The sequence below is a fragment of the Drosophila novamexicana genome, unplaced genomic scaffold (genome assembly GCF_003285875.2).
Source record: "Drosophila novamexicana strain 15010-1031.04,08,12 unplaced genomic scaffold, DnovRS2.1 tig00000564-arrow-pilon, whole genome shotgun sequence".
NCBI classification, from domain to species: Eukaryota; Metazoa; Arthropoda; class Insecta; order Diptera; family Drosophilidae; genus Drosophila; species Drosophila novamexicana.
In genome coordinates this window covers 1,868,100-1,881,784 of record NW_020824810.1, presented here as the reverse complement: position 1 = coordinate 1,881,784, position 13,685 = coordinate 1,868,100, and the positions used below count along the sequence as shown (strand labels likewise).

General features: G+C 41.2%; 1 protein-coding gene across 2 annotated transcripts in view; it reads left to right on the top strand.

Moving 5' to 3' along the window:
• The window catches only part of LOC115762297 (zwei Ig domain protein zig-8), a 72,682-nt gene extending 59,339 nt beyond the window's left edge, over positions 1 to 13,343 (top strand). The window contains exons 1-5 of one of the 2 annotated variants that reach the window (XM_030704463.1): positions 9,190 to 9,240; positions 9,641 to 9,760; positions 9,906 to 10,002; positions 11,162 to 11,259; positions 12,851 to 13,343. In XM_030704463.1, coding sequence (XP_030560323.1) covers positions 9,676 to 9,760; positions 9,906 to 10,002; positions 11,162 to 11,259; positions 12,851 to 13,143 — 573 coding nt within the window. In that variant the 5' untranslated portion in view covers positions 9,190 to 9,240; positions 9,641 to 9,675 and the 3' untranslated portion in view covers positions 13,144 to 13,343. Of the gene's footprint in view, positions 1 to 9,189; positions 9,241 to 9,640; positions 9,761 to 9,905; positions 10,003 to 11,161; positions 11,260 to 12,850 lie in introns of those variants that run through there. The other variant, XM_030704462.1, reaches the window with a different exon arrangement.
• The last annotated feature ends 342 nt before the right edge of the window (positions 13,344 to 13,685 follow it).

Sequence of the window (13,685 nt, the reverse complement as noted above, 5' to 3'; positions counted from 1 at the left end):
TGAAAAATGTTCTCTCGTATCTCAGGTATGGACCAGGCTGTAGCCAAAACGAACTGTTTTAGTAATACATTTAACTTTTTATCTATGGCCTACAACTGTGAGGTGGAGATGGTGGGGGTGTTGCGGGGTTGCGCAGGCTGGTCTGCATTGCTTATACATTTTTCGTTCAGTGCATTTTTATCGTATATCGCATTAGCAATGCATTTTTGTTAAAAGTTTCTGGTGCGGAAGAATGCCTTCAATGAGCTTATTTGATTTCTGATCTCTGCTTCTATATAGACATGTGCATGCATGTGTGTGTGTGTATGTGTGTGTGTGAGCATGTGTGGGTGTGCGAGTGTGTGTTGTTTTAGCTAACTCATCTGAGGCTGGCCACATGGCCACCGACTTTGGTACAACATAAATGCTTTGGTCAGCTTCAATGTTATGAATGTTTTAGTGCACACACACTCACACGCTCGCAAACACACACACACACACATACAGGCAAAGAAAACAAGTTAACACGCATATGGTTGAAGAAGACAACAACTTGACAGACTGAAAGAACAAACGTCAAGTCAGACAGCCGCTGCATACACACACACACACACACACAAACACGCGCGCACATCCACCAGAACACAATGGTCATAAATATTACATTTGCGGAAATGCAAATGACTGCCAAAACGGCTGCATGAGCCACGCCCACTGCTGGCATACGACCTGCCACCCCAAACCTGCTCCGCGCATACGCATATGATTCTCTAACTCATGTTCGTACTCATTTGAATGCCCAAAAAGAAATGTGCATATAAAATATTCGACATGCCACTCACGTGGAATGCGGCAGCCCACATTGTGCCACAGTGGTGCTAGAGTCATTTGTCTATGGCCAATTGCTAAATCTATGTCTAAAAGTGATGTCAAAATAAAAACGAAAATATACGTAGATTTCAAGTGACTTTTAAAGAAAGTTATGTTTTTATCAAGAATTTCAATTTATAATATTAAAAAGGAATTTACGTTCTATAATTAAGTTTTATATATCATCAGATACTCTACTATATCATTTTATTGATCAACAAATAGTTGAGCGACATATTTGAAAAACATTCAACAATTGACGAGCGTTTAAAAATTGAATGAGTGGAGTTTCAGCCGCATTTGCCTGACTGTGCGGCATTCATTTTAGTACAGGGTATATTCAAGCAGCCAGCTGGCCAAATTTAAATATTATTCATACCAATTTTGAAGGGTTAAACTAGTTTCAAACTGCTTTGAATAAAAACTGAGTTTTCTAAATGACTTTTCGCAAAAGAAACAAAGAGGTTGCGGGTTCGAATCCCAGCTCAGTGTACGCACAGGGTATTATGCTTAGTTTGCAATGAAATACCATACTAAAAATAGGGAATTGTTTGTACAATTTTTTTCCCATGATAATTTAACGAAACATAAATTGAAAAGTGCATGTAGTTTCTTCTAGTATATATAATTATTATTTTTGTTTTATTCTTGAGGCTCTTTTACCACTGTAGATGAACTGATGCTGTTGGCTGCTATTGTCGTTGCACACATCTGATGTTGTGTCAGTATTTTTTATGCGCTTATGCAAATAAAAATTGTGCACTAAAAATTCCATAAATTTGTTTTTGTTTTCCCACGCTCTTCTCTTCACTTGGTGCTAGTGAAAATTCTATGACAGCGCGAGGCGCACCGAAACGCCATAAACATCAGTCAAGATACTGGAGCCCGCTGCTGCAGCAATACTTTAGACATTTTAATGTAAGAGCAGGCGCTTCAATTGCTTAAATTACCAAGTTTATTACCAAGTCTCGACAAGGTGTCAAACTATGCAGGCAGGAAGCTGGCTGCTCCGAACTCTCAAGGAACTCCAAAGCAAACGGGCGCGCAGGAGTTTTGGCAGTGGGCGACAGCGTGTCGCCTGTGTAGCTCTTAATTTGGAATTTAAGGAAAATTACCAAGCTGCCTGATAAAGAAGGCAAATTGTAAATTGTAAATGAAATTATGTACTTGCTGTGTGAGTGTGTGTGTGTGTGTGTCTGTGCGTCAAAACAGACACGACAACGCGCCAGCGAAAAGGAGCTCTAAAAAAAAAGGTGTTGTTGATGCCGCTAAAAAATTTGTTTACCAGCGCGCAAGTAATCAAGCGTAACTATATCAAAATATATATATATATATATATATATATACAGACTGAATAAGTGGGAAAAAATAAATTGCTAAAGGTGTGCTGTTGAGGAATTTAAGCAAAATGCGGGCAATTTAAATGCGCAGCCAAAGAAAATGAAGAAGCTCTAAAGAAGTTGTCTGCCACGCTCGCTGGCAATTGGCTAGATTAATGCTAGAAAGCAACACTCAAAGCAAAAAAAAAAAAACAGCAGAAAAAAGGAGGGCGTGCCCCGCCTTCTGTTGACATTAGCAGCCAGCAAATTGCATGCAATCAAGCGCAAATAATTTCTGCGCCTTCGAGTTAAACATTCAATTTGTGCGCCTTTTATTGCACAATATTGTTTATTTGAGGTGGAGCCAAGGACGTCCACAAAGAGCACTTCTTTACAAAATAATGGAACAAACAAAGGCAAATGGCAAAAAACAAAAAAAATAAAATAGACAAGCTTCTAATATATCGAGCACACAAATAGAAAAGAGCATTAAAAGCCATTTGCCAATCATTGAAGTACATATTTTAAACAGAACTTTACTTTTTGGCTTGTTATTTTGAGCTCGAAAGTTACAGCTGCCATTATGAAGGCACAGAAGACCAGCTCTCGATTTCTATATACTTAGTTTCTCTCAGAACTGAAACGAATTCCGTTTAGGCATAGGCTTTTGTCCTTTGAAATGGATGTTGCACTCAACTCGGATACAACAGCAAAAGTTCAACATTTGCAACTTGCGAAGTGCGTGCATTTAAAACTGAAAATCAACATTTTGCTCTTCATGCAAGCTTAAACTTTGATCTAGATTTTTAGCTGGTTTTAAATTTAAAATAAACAACTAATAAGTTCTAGTCGAGAGCTACCCTAAACCCTCTTCTTCCAGCATCAAATGCATATATATATTCTATTTTAGAAGCTATATGTCAAGTTTGGTGACTCTAGCTCTTATTATTTACCAAAATTTCCCAAAAAACAGGATATCGATATCGATTTTTATCGATTGCTTGGAAACGGAGTAAGTTATCGATTATCGGAAACAAACTCGATCTGCGCAGGCACTAGGAGGATCTAAAAGTGTATCTAGCTCTTATAGGCTCTGAGTACCTTGCGTTCATACATACGGACAGACGGACAGAGAGACGGATGGACAGACGGACGGACAGACGGACATGGCTAGATCGACTCGGCTATTGGTGCTGATCAATGTGGTCGGAGATGCTTCCTTCTGCCTGTTACATACATTTGGATTTTGCACAGATACAATATACCATTATACCCATTTTTAATGGGTTCAGGGTATAAAAACTATATCGTTCCTTAAGAGAACTGACTTTGGTGTTGATTTAGGCTTTAGTTTAATGCTGCTTTTAAAACAGGAATTAAAACTCTAAATAAATAGCTATGCACATATTCCAATATTTAAGCACAGAATTTTAATATTTATCCACAGAATTCGATATAAATATATTTGTTGTAGCTTAGCTTTGGTATCCACAATTGTTCTCTAAGTGTATTAAATGGACGCCTTTTAGCCTTTAACAATAATATTTCATGTTCTTCACCTAATTTTCAAGTCCAGAGCTTCACAGAACGACATAAAAGCCAAGCTCTTGTGTGTAATCGAGTGTAAATACATAATTAAACCAAAATTTCGACATAGAATTCAATAACTTTGCAGATAATTGCAATAGTTGCGTCGCCCGTGGAATATGCAATTATTTAAGTAATTAGAAGCCACATGCACATTTTGAAGCTGATAATTAATAACTAGAAACAAACGCAAGCTTTGAGCATTCTATGGGTCATTCGCAGTGTCCTATGCTCCTCGACTCAAATGCGCAATGCAATTTTCTGTCCCGGACCGCAATTTAAATGTATCACTTAAATTGCGGTTCTTAAGGCAACAATAAGCCAGCAATTATTTGCATATTAATAGCTTAAAGCCGCTGCTTGCGAGTTATTTGGCACAACTGGGCTGTTGGCTGGCATTGTCTTGGCCATGAGCTAGAGTTTTGTTTTGGGGGGATATTTGGCTCGCGAGCAGCTGACCCAAATTCCTGCTCAAATTGTACGTTTATTTAACTTATTACACAAAGCGCCGCACAGTGGCACTCGAAACAGCTTAAACACTAGGAAGAGTCGTTGAGTGGAGCGTGCTTGACTGGGAGATACCCTGCCAAGCTGGCAACGTGGTCGGAGAGACAGAGGAGCTGTCGAACTTGACTAGATGGACTCAGCTCGTCGTCTTGATCTAGAATATATAAGCTTTGAAGCTTTTTCCGACATCCCATGACATATATTTTCTCTAGAAATAGTACACCTTTTACATATTCAATTTGTTTAGGGTATAATGAGAAACTCCGCCTGCTCCTTAAGCTCCCTTTGCACATGGTTGTTTTTCAAATATCAAGTGCCTAGCAGACAAAACGACTTAACTTCTCGTCCTAATCTGGAATATATGTGCTCAAAGCTGCTTCGAACAAGCCAGACATGAATTTTCTCAAATCATGATACCCCTTCTGCATGTTTGCTGAATTTAGGGTACAAGAAGAAACAAGTGCATTATGCTTTATTTATGTAAACTTGAGCGAAACTCTGCCTAGAGCTGGACACAAAATATTGGCGCAAATGAAATTGCAAAACATAATTCGTAATAAGAAAATGTTTTACTATTTCATTGTGAGCTGGCATGAAAAAGCTGGTTGAAAGAAGGAAAATAATATACTAGAATTACATTTTCATGCGAATTGATGATAAATTGCCAAGAATATTATCAGCCAGCGCGTGGTTCGGAGCTCATGATTAATGTCCCACGAATTATTAATAACAATAATAATAATAATAAGCACAGGAATGAAATTGGCAAATGAAAATGGCAGAGAACACGGCGAACATATAACTATAGCCTGTGTCTGAGGCAATGATAATGATGTTTTGGCATTTCATTTGGGGCATTGTTTGGGCCGCCTTTTGACAAGCCCAGCCGAAAATGCTTGAGAATATTTCAATCAATTGTGTGTGCGTGAGACGGCTGCGAGGCTGCCTTGTGCCGCTGACTTTTACAAATTGAATTTATTTATTTGATTTGACAATTAATTCCAAGCAATTTGCGTTTCAAGTTTCTTCGGCTAGTCTGGCAAGATTAATAGCAAGGGCGCGGCTCGGTTTACTTTAAAGCTGCGCGCGGCTAAAAACGGCGGAAAAACGGTTAAATCAAAAAACATATAAAAAACTGTTAAATTGTATGTCACTTAGCGCTGCGAAACGAGCGAAACGAAAACGAGAACGAGGCAATAAATACTCGTATATGTTGTACATGTGTGCAAACATACATCAACATATGCGGCGCAATAAATTTGTACAATAGCAGCAGCAGCAGCAGCAGACGCTAGCTCGACTAACAGATACCCTTTACACGGCCAACCAACAACTAGCAAGAAATTTGTATTTGAGCCGGCGCCTAGCTGTTTGCTAGTTCAACGCTGCGACAAATAAGCTAAGCAGTCTCCAGTCTCATTCTCAACTCTATTCAACATACATATTTCTACAGAGATATATCGCCAAAAAAAACCTTACAGCTTACATTTTGCATCGCAAGTATCTGCCCAGCTTGGGTCGCAGCTGCAGCTGATCCCGTTGACCTATATTAGGTATAAGTATAAGTATATACCCGGTTAACATGCATTGCACAGGGCATAACAAGCTGCATTGTGGCGCGCCCGAAAGTATGCCATGCGCAAAGTTCATTGCTCCAAATGTTTATGTTTATGGGCATAGGCTTATGCGCATTTTATGCGCGAAATCAAGAAAAATGAAAATGCATTTTCATGCCAGCCTCCGCTCCTCTCACCGACCATTTCTTACACTCTGCTTGCTGTGGCTACCCACACCCGAACCTCTCTGTCTGTCTGTTTGCCTGTGGCTGCACAAATTTCAAGCCATTCGGCGGTTCCGTCGACTGTGTGTGTAAACAAGGCCTGAGCCTTTGAATGCCTCTTTCTGTGTGTGTGTGTGCTTTTTGCCTGGTTTACAGCCGTTGTTGCCAGCTGTCTTTATCGCTGCTCTGTTCTTTTTTTCTTTTTGCCTGCTGCGCCTTGGCATTTGGCCAGCAGCAGACTTTGCAGCTTTTCGGCCTGGGTCAACACTAATGAAAACTTCAAACAGCTGGGGCCAATAGCCAGCAATTGCGCTTAGGCGGCAAAGTTTCTGGCCTAAACGCTGGCCATTCATAATGCAGGTGAATTGCACCAGAAAAACATTTAATCTAATTATTGCTAAGTAGCCAATTTGCCACACGGCTGTGGCACACGCCTCACGGGTATTTATTTCCATTCTCCAGATATATACCACAGCTAAAAAAGACTTTCTTCGAGACGCCGCAAGTTAAATGCCCTAATGGACAGTTATATATAAAAGTATTTGTGAAGCTCGCAAGTGCTGCATTTTGCTAGACAGAAAAGTGCATAGAAGCACAAAATGTGGTACCTTTTAATGCTATGTATACATCTACTTTATATATTTGCATGTTCAGCGATGTCTCCTACACATTTCATGACAAAATTATAGTACCCTTACTGGGTTGGTATAATAAATACATATATCCAAGCCAGCAGCGCGCTGACAGCGAGCAATGCAAGTTTTCCTGGGCGAAAAGAAAAGCAAACTCGGCTAAAATGGCAGCAAAACGTGGCACAGCCGCATGCGGGCACACACACACACACAGCTAACACCTGGGCGTGTTGGGTGGTTGTCGTGGTTTCTGTGCCACGTTGTCAGCTGCATGTGTGGCAATAATTTTTGGCTAGCTGCTTTGTTTGCGCGCTTTGGGCGCACAGTTGTAGCCAAGTCAGCGCCAAAAGTCATAGACACTTGGCTTTGCCTGCCACAATTGTTTTGCCAGGTAAAACAAAAACAACAACAGCAACAACAACAATAAGGAACAACAAACAAGAACTCGTCGCAACCTGTGCGGGTCCATAAAGCAGCCAGATAATCGCCTGGCATGTTCGAATTCCATTTGGGGTTCGTTTTCCCACTTTCAGCCAAGCGCCACTCTATTATTACGGAGCTTGGCATTTAATTTAGATTAACATTTCGCACAGCTCTCTCTCACACACACACACACACCCAGCTCAACCCCTGCTTCCGCTTTCCTTATTACAGCTTTAAGCCTGAACGCGTTTTTCCTTCCTTTCTTTCTCTTTTTTTTTTTAAATTTTGGTGTGTGTCCCACATCAAAGCGCATTACGAGCCGGGCAAAAGCATAGGAAGAAAATAAATGAGAAAAATCGACAGCATGTGTGCTTTTACTTTGCTTAAGCCAATTGTTTAGCTTCAGTTTTTATGGTTTTATCAGGTACAAGCAGATATAAGCACATATAAGAAGTCATAAAATCGGCGCCAAGTTCTCTAAATGAGTTTGTTCGGCAAAGCACGTTAAAAAGTTTGCTATCAAATATCAGTTAGAAGAGGAAATTTCCCGACCGAAATTATTTGTATAATTAGCGCGAGCTGCAGGCAGATACAAAGTTTCTCAAATTGCCAACATATAACATTTTTATTGTGAGGAATAAAAACAAAAGCTAACAATATGAAAATAGCGCATTTTCCTACTGCATTTGAACCAGCGACTGCGCGTTTAATTTTCAGAAGCTCAGACATATTTTTCAATTTAACAATTTTTGCTATATTTGAACCAGCGCCTTCTCTGCTTGCTTGTCCGACGCTCTGGCGAATGTAAAAATTGCCAATTTCTGCATTTGAACCGGCGACTTTTAGTTCGTTTGTCCGACACTCAGACACATATAACAGTTGACAACTACAGCTGCATTTGAACCAGCGACATCTCGCTTATTTGTCCAAAATACAAATTTTCAAAATTTCTGCTGATTTGAACCAGCAACATATCGCTTGTTTGACCGACACTCAAATAGCTAAGCTACACAGGCGGATAACGTCACGTTTGCAAAACACAATCGTAAAAACTTTCACCAACTTTCCCACTACGTATTCCCCTATCCCCCCTTTTTCGACCCAAAAGGCAACTTCTGTAAGAATTTCGGCTTTTCAGCTCTTGTGCCTTGTGTTGTGTGTTGATCACCATTCAGGATAAAGAAAGAACAAGCATAAGGTTTATGGCAGCCCTCGCTGGGCAATTTATGAATACACACAGACACACACAAACACACACGCACACACACACACACACGCACATAGTGCATATTAAGCCCATGCAAATCAACGGCCCAAAAGTATGCAACACTTTTTGCGTTACACTTTTGCCAAATGGTTTCTCGTTGCCGCACGATTGAATAACAGCAAAGCGCGCCGAGAACGGGTGGGCAGAGGCGCCACATCAATGGGGCAAGCATGTGGAAAAAAAGGAAGGCTGAAAAGCGGACTGAAAAGTATCAGATGTACGTAGCGCTCCGTTACAGTTGCAGTTTCAGTCTTTGGCAGCAATTTATTTACGCCGGGCTTTGCGGTTCTTTAGGGCCGCAGTTGGAAGGCGCAAAACCAACTTGTAAAATGGCGCATGTGTGCGTGTGAGTGTGTGTGTATGTGTTGGTTGCGTATAGTGTGTGGCTGCAGCTGTGAAAAGTGGAGCATACAAACACGTGTAGTTGCTGCTGTTGTTCCCGTGACGCGGGCCAGGCCGGGCATGTGTGCCACTTCTGCAGCATGCAACGTTAAGCGTTTGCATTAGTGGCAATGAGGCAGCAAAAATATAAACTGAGTAAGAAAATAGAAAAAAACCGGTTGTCGCCTTTAAGTCGAAACATATTCCATTACATCAGCTGTCAGCAGTCACAACCAAGACGCCAGTCATAAGCCCAAAATCGCATTTGGCTCGCTGTCCGCAGCAATTTTTCCATTATTCATTTCGCATTTTTCATTTTCAATTTTACCATTTTCCAGCGCACTCAATTGAAATCTTCGACAGTTGTGCTGTAACAACCAAAGGCACTTCAGAGTTGACACTTTGATTTCGAAAATCTTTTTTTTTTTGCTAGAAACAATTCCGAAGGGACAACGCTCAAATAGAAAAAACTCGCGCGCTTGCCACAAACTGCAGGTACAACGGGGCGTATGAGTGCGCATTGTGTGTATCTATGAGTTGCGACTGTATGTGTGTGTGTGTGTGTGTGTGTGGGTTCTGCTGGCTTTTATAAGGCATAACAAAAGCTTATCGCCAGCATAATAGAGACACGCGTCTGTGTAATAAAGTAGCAGGCGGGCGAGGGGGCGGAAGGGGGGGGGGGGGGGGTGGGGCAGGCAGTCAGTCAGTTGGGGCATTATCATTAACATTATTATTATTATTATTATTATCATTGCAAAAACAGCGCATTGTCTGTGCGTTTGTGTGTTTCTCTCTGCTGGCAACTTAAGTGACTTTTTGTTCTGTTTTCCCTCTCGCTTTTTTTCCTTCTCTTTCCTTGCCACACACTTCACGCTCTTTGGCATTGTTAAAGCAGAGCTCAAAGCGGAAATCTACGGACCCAGCGATCTGATGGTGAAAACGGGCAGCGACATTAATTTAACCTGTAAAATAATGCAGGGACCGCACGAGTTGGGCAACATATTCTGGTACAAAGGTGCGTATGCGTTATATTATTCTGTGTATGCCGTTTGTCAGGCATCTTCGCAATTTAAACAATTCAATTTGCAACTGACATTCACACATTCCATGTGCTTTATTTATACATAGTACAGCTCCATTCTCCACTTCTCCATTTGCAGGCAGCGAAATGCTCGATGGCAAGAACGAGAACGAAATCGACAGCTCCATGGCACGCATACTCGTCGAGGATGATTGGTCGGATGGTCTGACTTCCAGGTATGTGCGAGTCGAGTCTCTCTCTCACTCTCACTCTACCTCTCTCTCTCTCTTACTTCTCTGCCTGTTTCTCATAATACCCAAGCAAACATCTATTTCAGTTATTTGCATTCAAATGCCTCACACTTAATTAAGTTGAAGAAGGGCTGCGAATGTAAAGTACAGCTGGCACAAGAGCAGGTGTGCGTGCAGAGAGGTGGCAACGGGGCGGGAATGGGAGATACTTTGGGACTCGGGTCCTTATAGCAAGGCTGGCAAACAGAAATTCATTTAAGCGTACAAATATCGTATAATTACATAAATTTAAAAAATCTATATTTATTTTGTGTTTAGTTTATTGCAAAAGCCTTATTGCCTTTTAGGCCATTTGCAAATAATTTCCAAACCCTTGACTTTGCAATCGATTTAATATTTATAAATGACAGACTTTTCAGTCAGTTGTTGATTTATTGATTAAAGCCTTTTTGAGCCTTGGCTCTCTTTCTTTAAATCGATTTCACGAGCTGCAGCTTTGATTTGTATTTGTCGTCAACATTTCTTTAAGTTGCAGGTCAACGAACATTTCAAAAAAGTACAATGAACGCGGCGAAGTTTAAAAGAAGCTGTTGAGAAAAGCAATTAGTTAATGGTTGGCCTGAGTCGAGTCAAACAGGGTATTTAATAGTCCGTTAAGGGCACAATTCACAATTGTTTGCAGTTAGCCGTGTGTGACTTTTAATTCGCTTCACTTTTTGCGAACCAGCAAAATTCCAGTTGCAGTTGCAGTCGCAGTCAGCGTTACAGTAGTTGGTTTAGCTGCCGGCTGCTGCATGTACTCATTGTGCATTTATGCCTGTTAACTAACGACACGGGCAACCATAAAATGCAGTTGCCGCTATCTGAGTGGATAGCTAAGGCCCAAGCCCAAGCCCAAGCCCAAGCGCCAGCCCAAGCCAAAGCCCACCCCTTGAGCACAACTGTGACTTTTAGCATAAAGTAGCAAAGTTTTTAATGTAGCTCGGCTTTCATTTGATGTTAGAATGCGCCTCACGCCCCCGTTTTAACTGCCCCGCCTCATCCCTTCCCCTCCCCACCCAGTGTTGGGCATGTTATTCATTTGCTGGAATTGCCATTCACTTTCAACTAACCCGCTTTGCTTTTTCTCTTTCTGCCTTCACAGACTAAAAATCAAGCGCGCGATGCCCGGCGACACCGGCAACTACACCTGTGTGCCCACCGTGGCAAAAACCTCCAGCGTCTATGTGCACGTAATTATTGGTGAGTATGTGTGTGTGTGTGTGTGTGTGGCGTGTGTGTATTAATGTGTATTGGTGTGTGTGCTGCGCCTGTGGCTGACAGCTTTGCATGTTTATGACAGGAAGTTGCCTGTTAGCAGCGCGCATTGCAATTTCAGCTGCATTTCAACTGCACTGAATGCCAAGTGCACTCTATGCATGGGCGTGTGTGTGTGTATGCGTGTGTGTGGGCGTGACCAGGGGCAGGCACACTTTTGTTTGTGTTTGTATTTGTGTTTTTATGCACTGCGCAAAAAAAAAAATGCATATACACTCGTTTTTGCTGCAAGTTTTGTCCGCTTCTCATTACGTAGGAAAAGCTTTTAAAGTCACCCCAGGTTCAATTTTCAATCGACTTTTAGTTAGCCGGATAAAATATCTAATAAAACATCTGATATAGTATAATAATAGAAACATATCTAAATATCTATGGTAGGCACAACATATTTGTCGTCTTTTGTCTGCTTCCAATCTAAAAATATCGAATAAGCATAACTCGATAATTAAAGGAGCTAGATATGCCAAGCCTCGTAACTAGGTTCTATAAAAGTAAGCCCAAATTAAAATAAAGGAATGCGAATCGAAAATGCAATAGAAATAAAGTATACGAACAGAAATAAGAATAGCAATTGGATAATAGGAATAGTTCACTTTTTGAATACCTCAGAACTTTTCTACCCAAAACTGGAAAAAATTTCGCCTTAAAGATAGATCATTGTACGGGGTATGAACACACTTTCGTATGCCATATTTAAGATCTGAAATTTATCATATAAATCGGGCAATAAAGTCCGAAGTTGTTCAGGCATGCATTAGGCATAACGTGAGGCCAAGGCAAGAAAAAGCATAGACAGTGCTTAAAGTGCGATACAAAAGAAACTTGGAATGCTTGTCACGCCTTAAGTACAGGGTATCTGGTAGTCGTACATTGCCGACTAGCGCACTCTCGCTTGTCATACATTTTGCCTTAGCTGCAAGCCTAAAAGAAGTGCGGAAATTATTTCTTGCTTTCTGAAACGCCAATAATCAAGTCCGGCTCCCAGTGAAAGGCAGCCACAACAAACTTCAGCTGCAGCTTGTGTGCTCAAGTGTGCATATAACAAGTTGTTGTTTGTGTGTTGCAGTTGTTGTAAATGCTGTAGTTGCTTTAGTGTTTGGCTCATTGTTGGTGCTGCTTGTTTGGCAAACAGGAAATGCGCACATGCAAAGTGGAGCAACTGTGTAGCTGGCGTCGATATTATCTGGGCCCAGATAACAGCGCAGCTTGTTGTTGATGTTGATGTGAAGAGTCGAGATTTAGCTACGGGCGATTGAACCTGCCCTTATACAAAGGCAATCAGAAGGCAGCCAGCAGCCAGCTAAAACAGCAACAACAGCAGCTGCCGGAGCTGAGCTAAATTGCATCCGTTTACGCATGCGCTTGACTTGCTTTCTGCAGCTCACCTTCGGCTGCTTTAACAATTAGCTAATGAACTGAGATGAGCACCAACAAGACTTTATCCTTTGTGCTAGTTTTAACCATTTTCAATGCTTTTGTATTTTTTTTTTGTTTGTTTTCTGTTTTCTTTTTGCAGGCGAACACCCGGCGGCCATGCAGCACAATTCGAGCAGCAACAGCAACAGTTTCTATTGCGGCATTTGTTGCATGCTGCTGAGCATCGTCTCCTGCTGCCTGCAGCATTGGTATGTGAGTGCGGCGCCCGCTGAGACAATGGCCGCACTATTGTTGCTGCCACCAAGGCAATTGTCACATGCAACAGCATCAGCATCAGCAGCATCAGTTGCAACAACATCGAGTGCCCGCCCCCGCAACAGCAGCAGCAGCCGCCCTCAAAGTGGGCTGACCCTGGTGCAGTGTGTGAGATGAAGGAATGCAGCTGGATTTTAATCAGCGAGTGCTTCAGGTGCTGGTGATCATGGACATGATGTTAATTGAGTTGTAATGATGAGATTTTAGTTAAATTGATAGGCATGTGTGTGCGATTCGCATTGATTTCGTATCGTAAGTTGAATGCACTTAGTGAATAAACAACAAACATTTTTAGCTCTAAGCGATTTTGCGTAAGTTAAGCCAAGCAGAACAAACACGAAATCTACAAGGAAAACAAAAAGCAAACAATATATATATATATATATATACACACATACAAAAAAGCCAAATAACAGCATATATACACATTTAAACTATATATAAAACTTAACTATTATTTAAGCAAAATGTAGTTGAGCAAATGCACAGTTGTCAACAGAAGCGAGCAGACAGCTTGAAAGAATTATTTTCGCTGTAATTCCCAACTGGTTCAAGCAACGTGCATTTGTCTCCCTCACACACACACACACTCACAAGCCAATAGCAAATCGTTAAAATTAATAAAGAAAACGAAAACATTCTCATTATGAAATAAGACT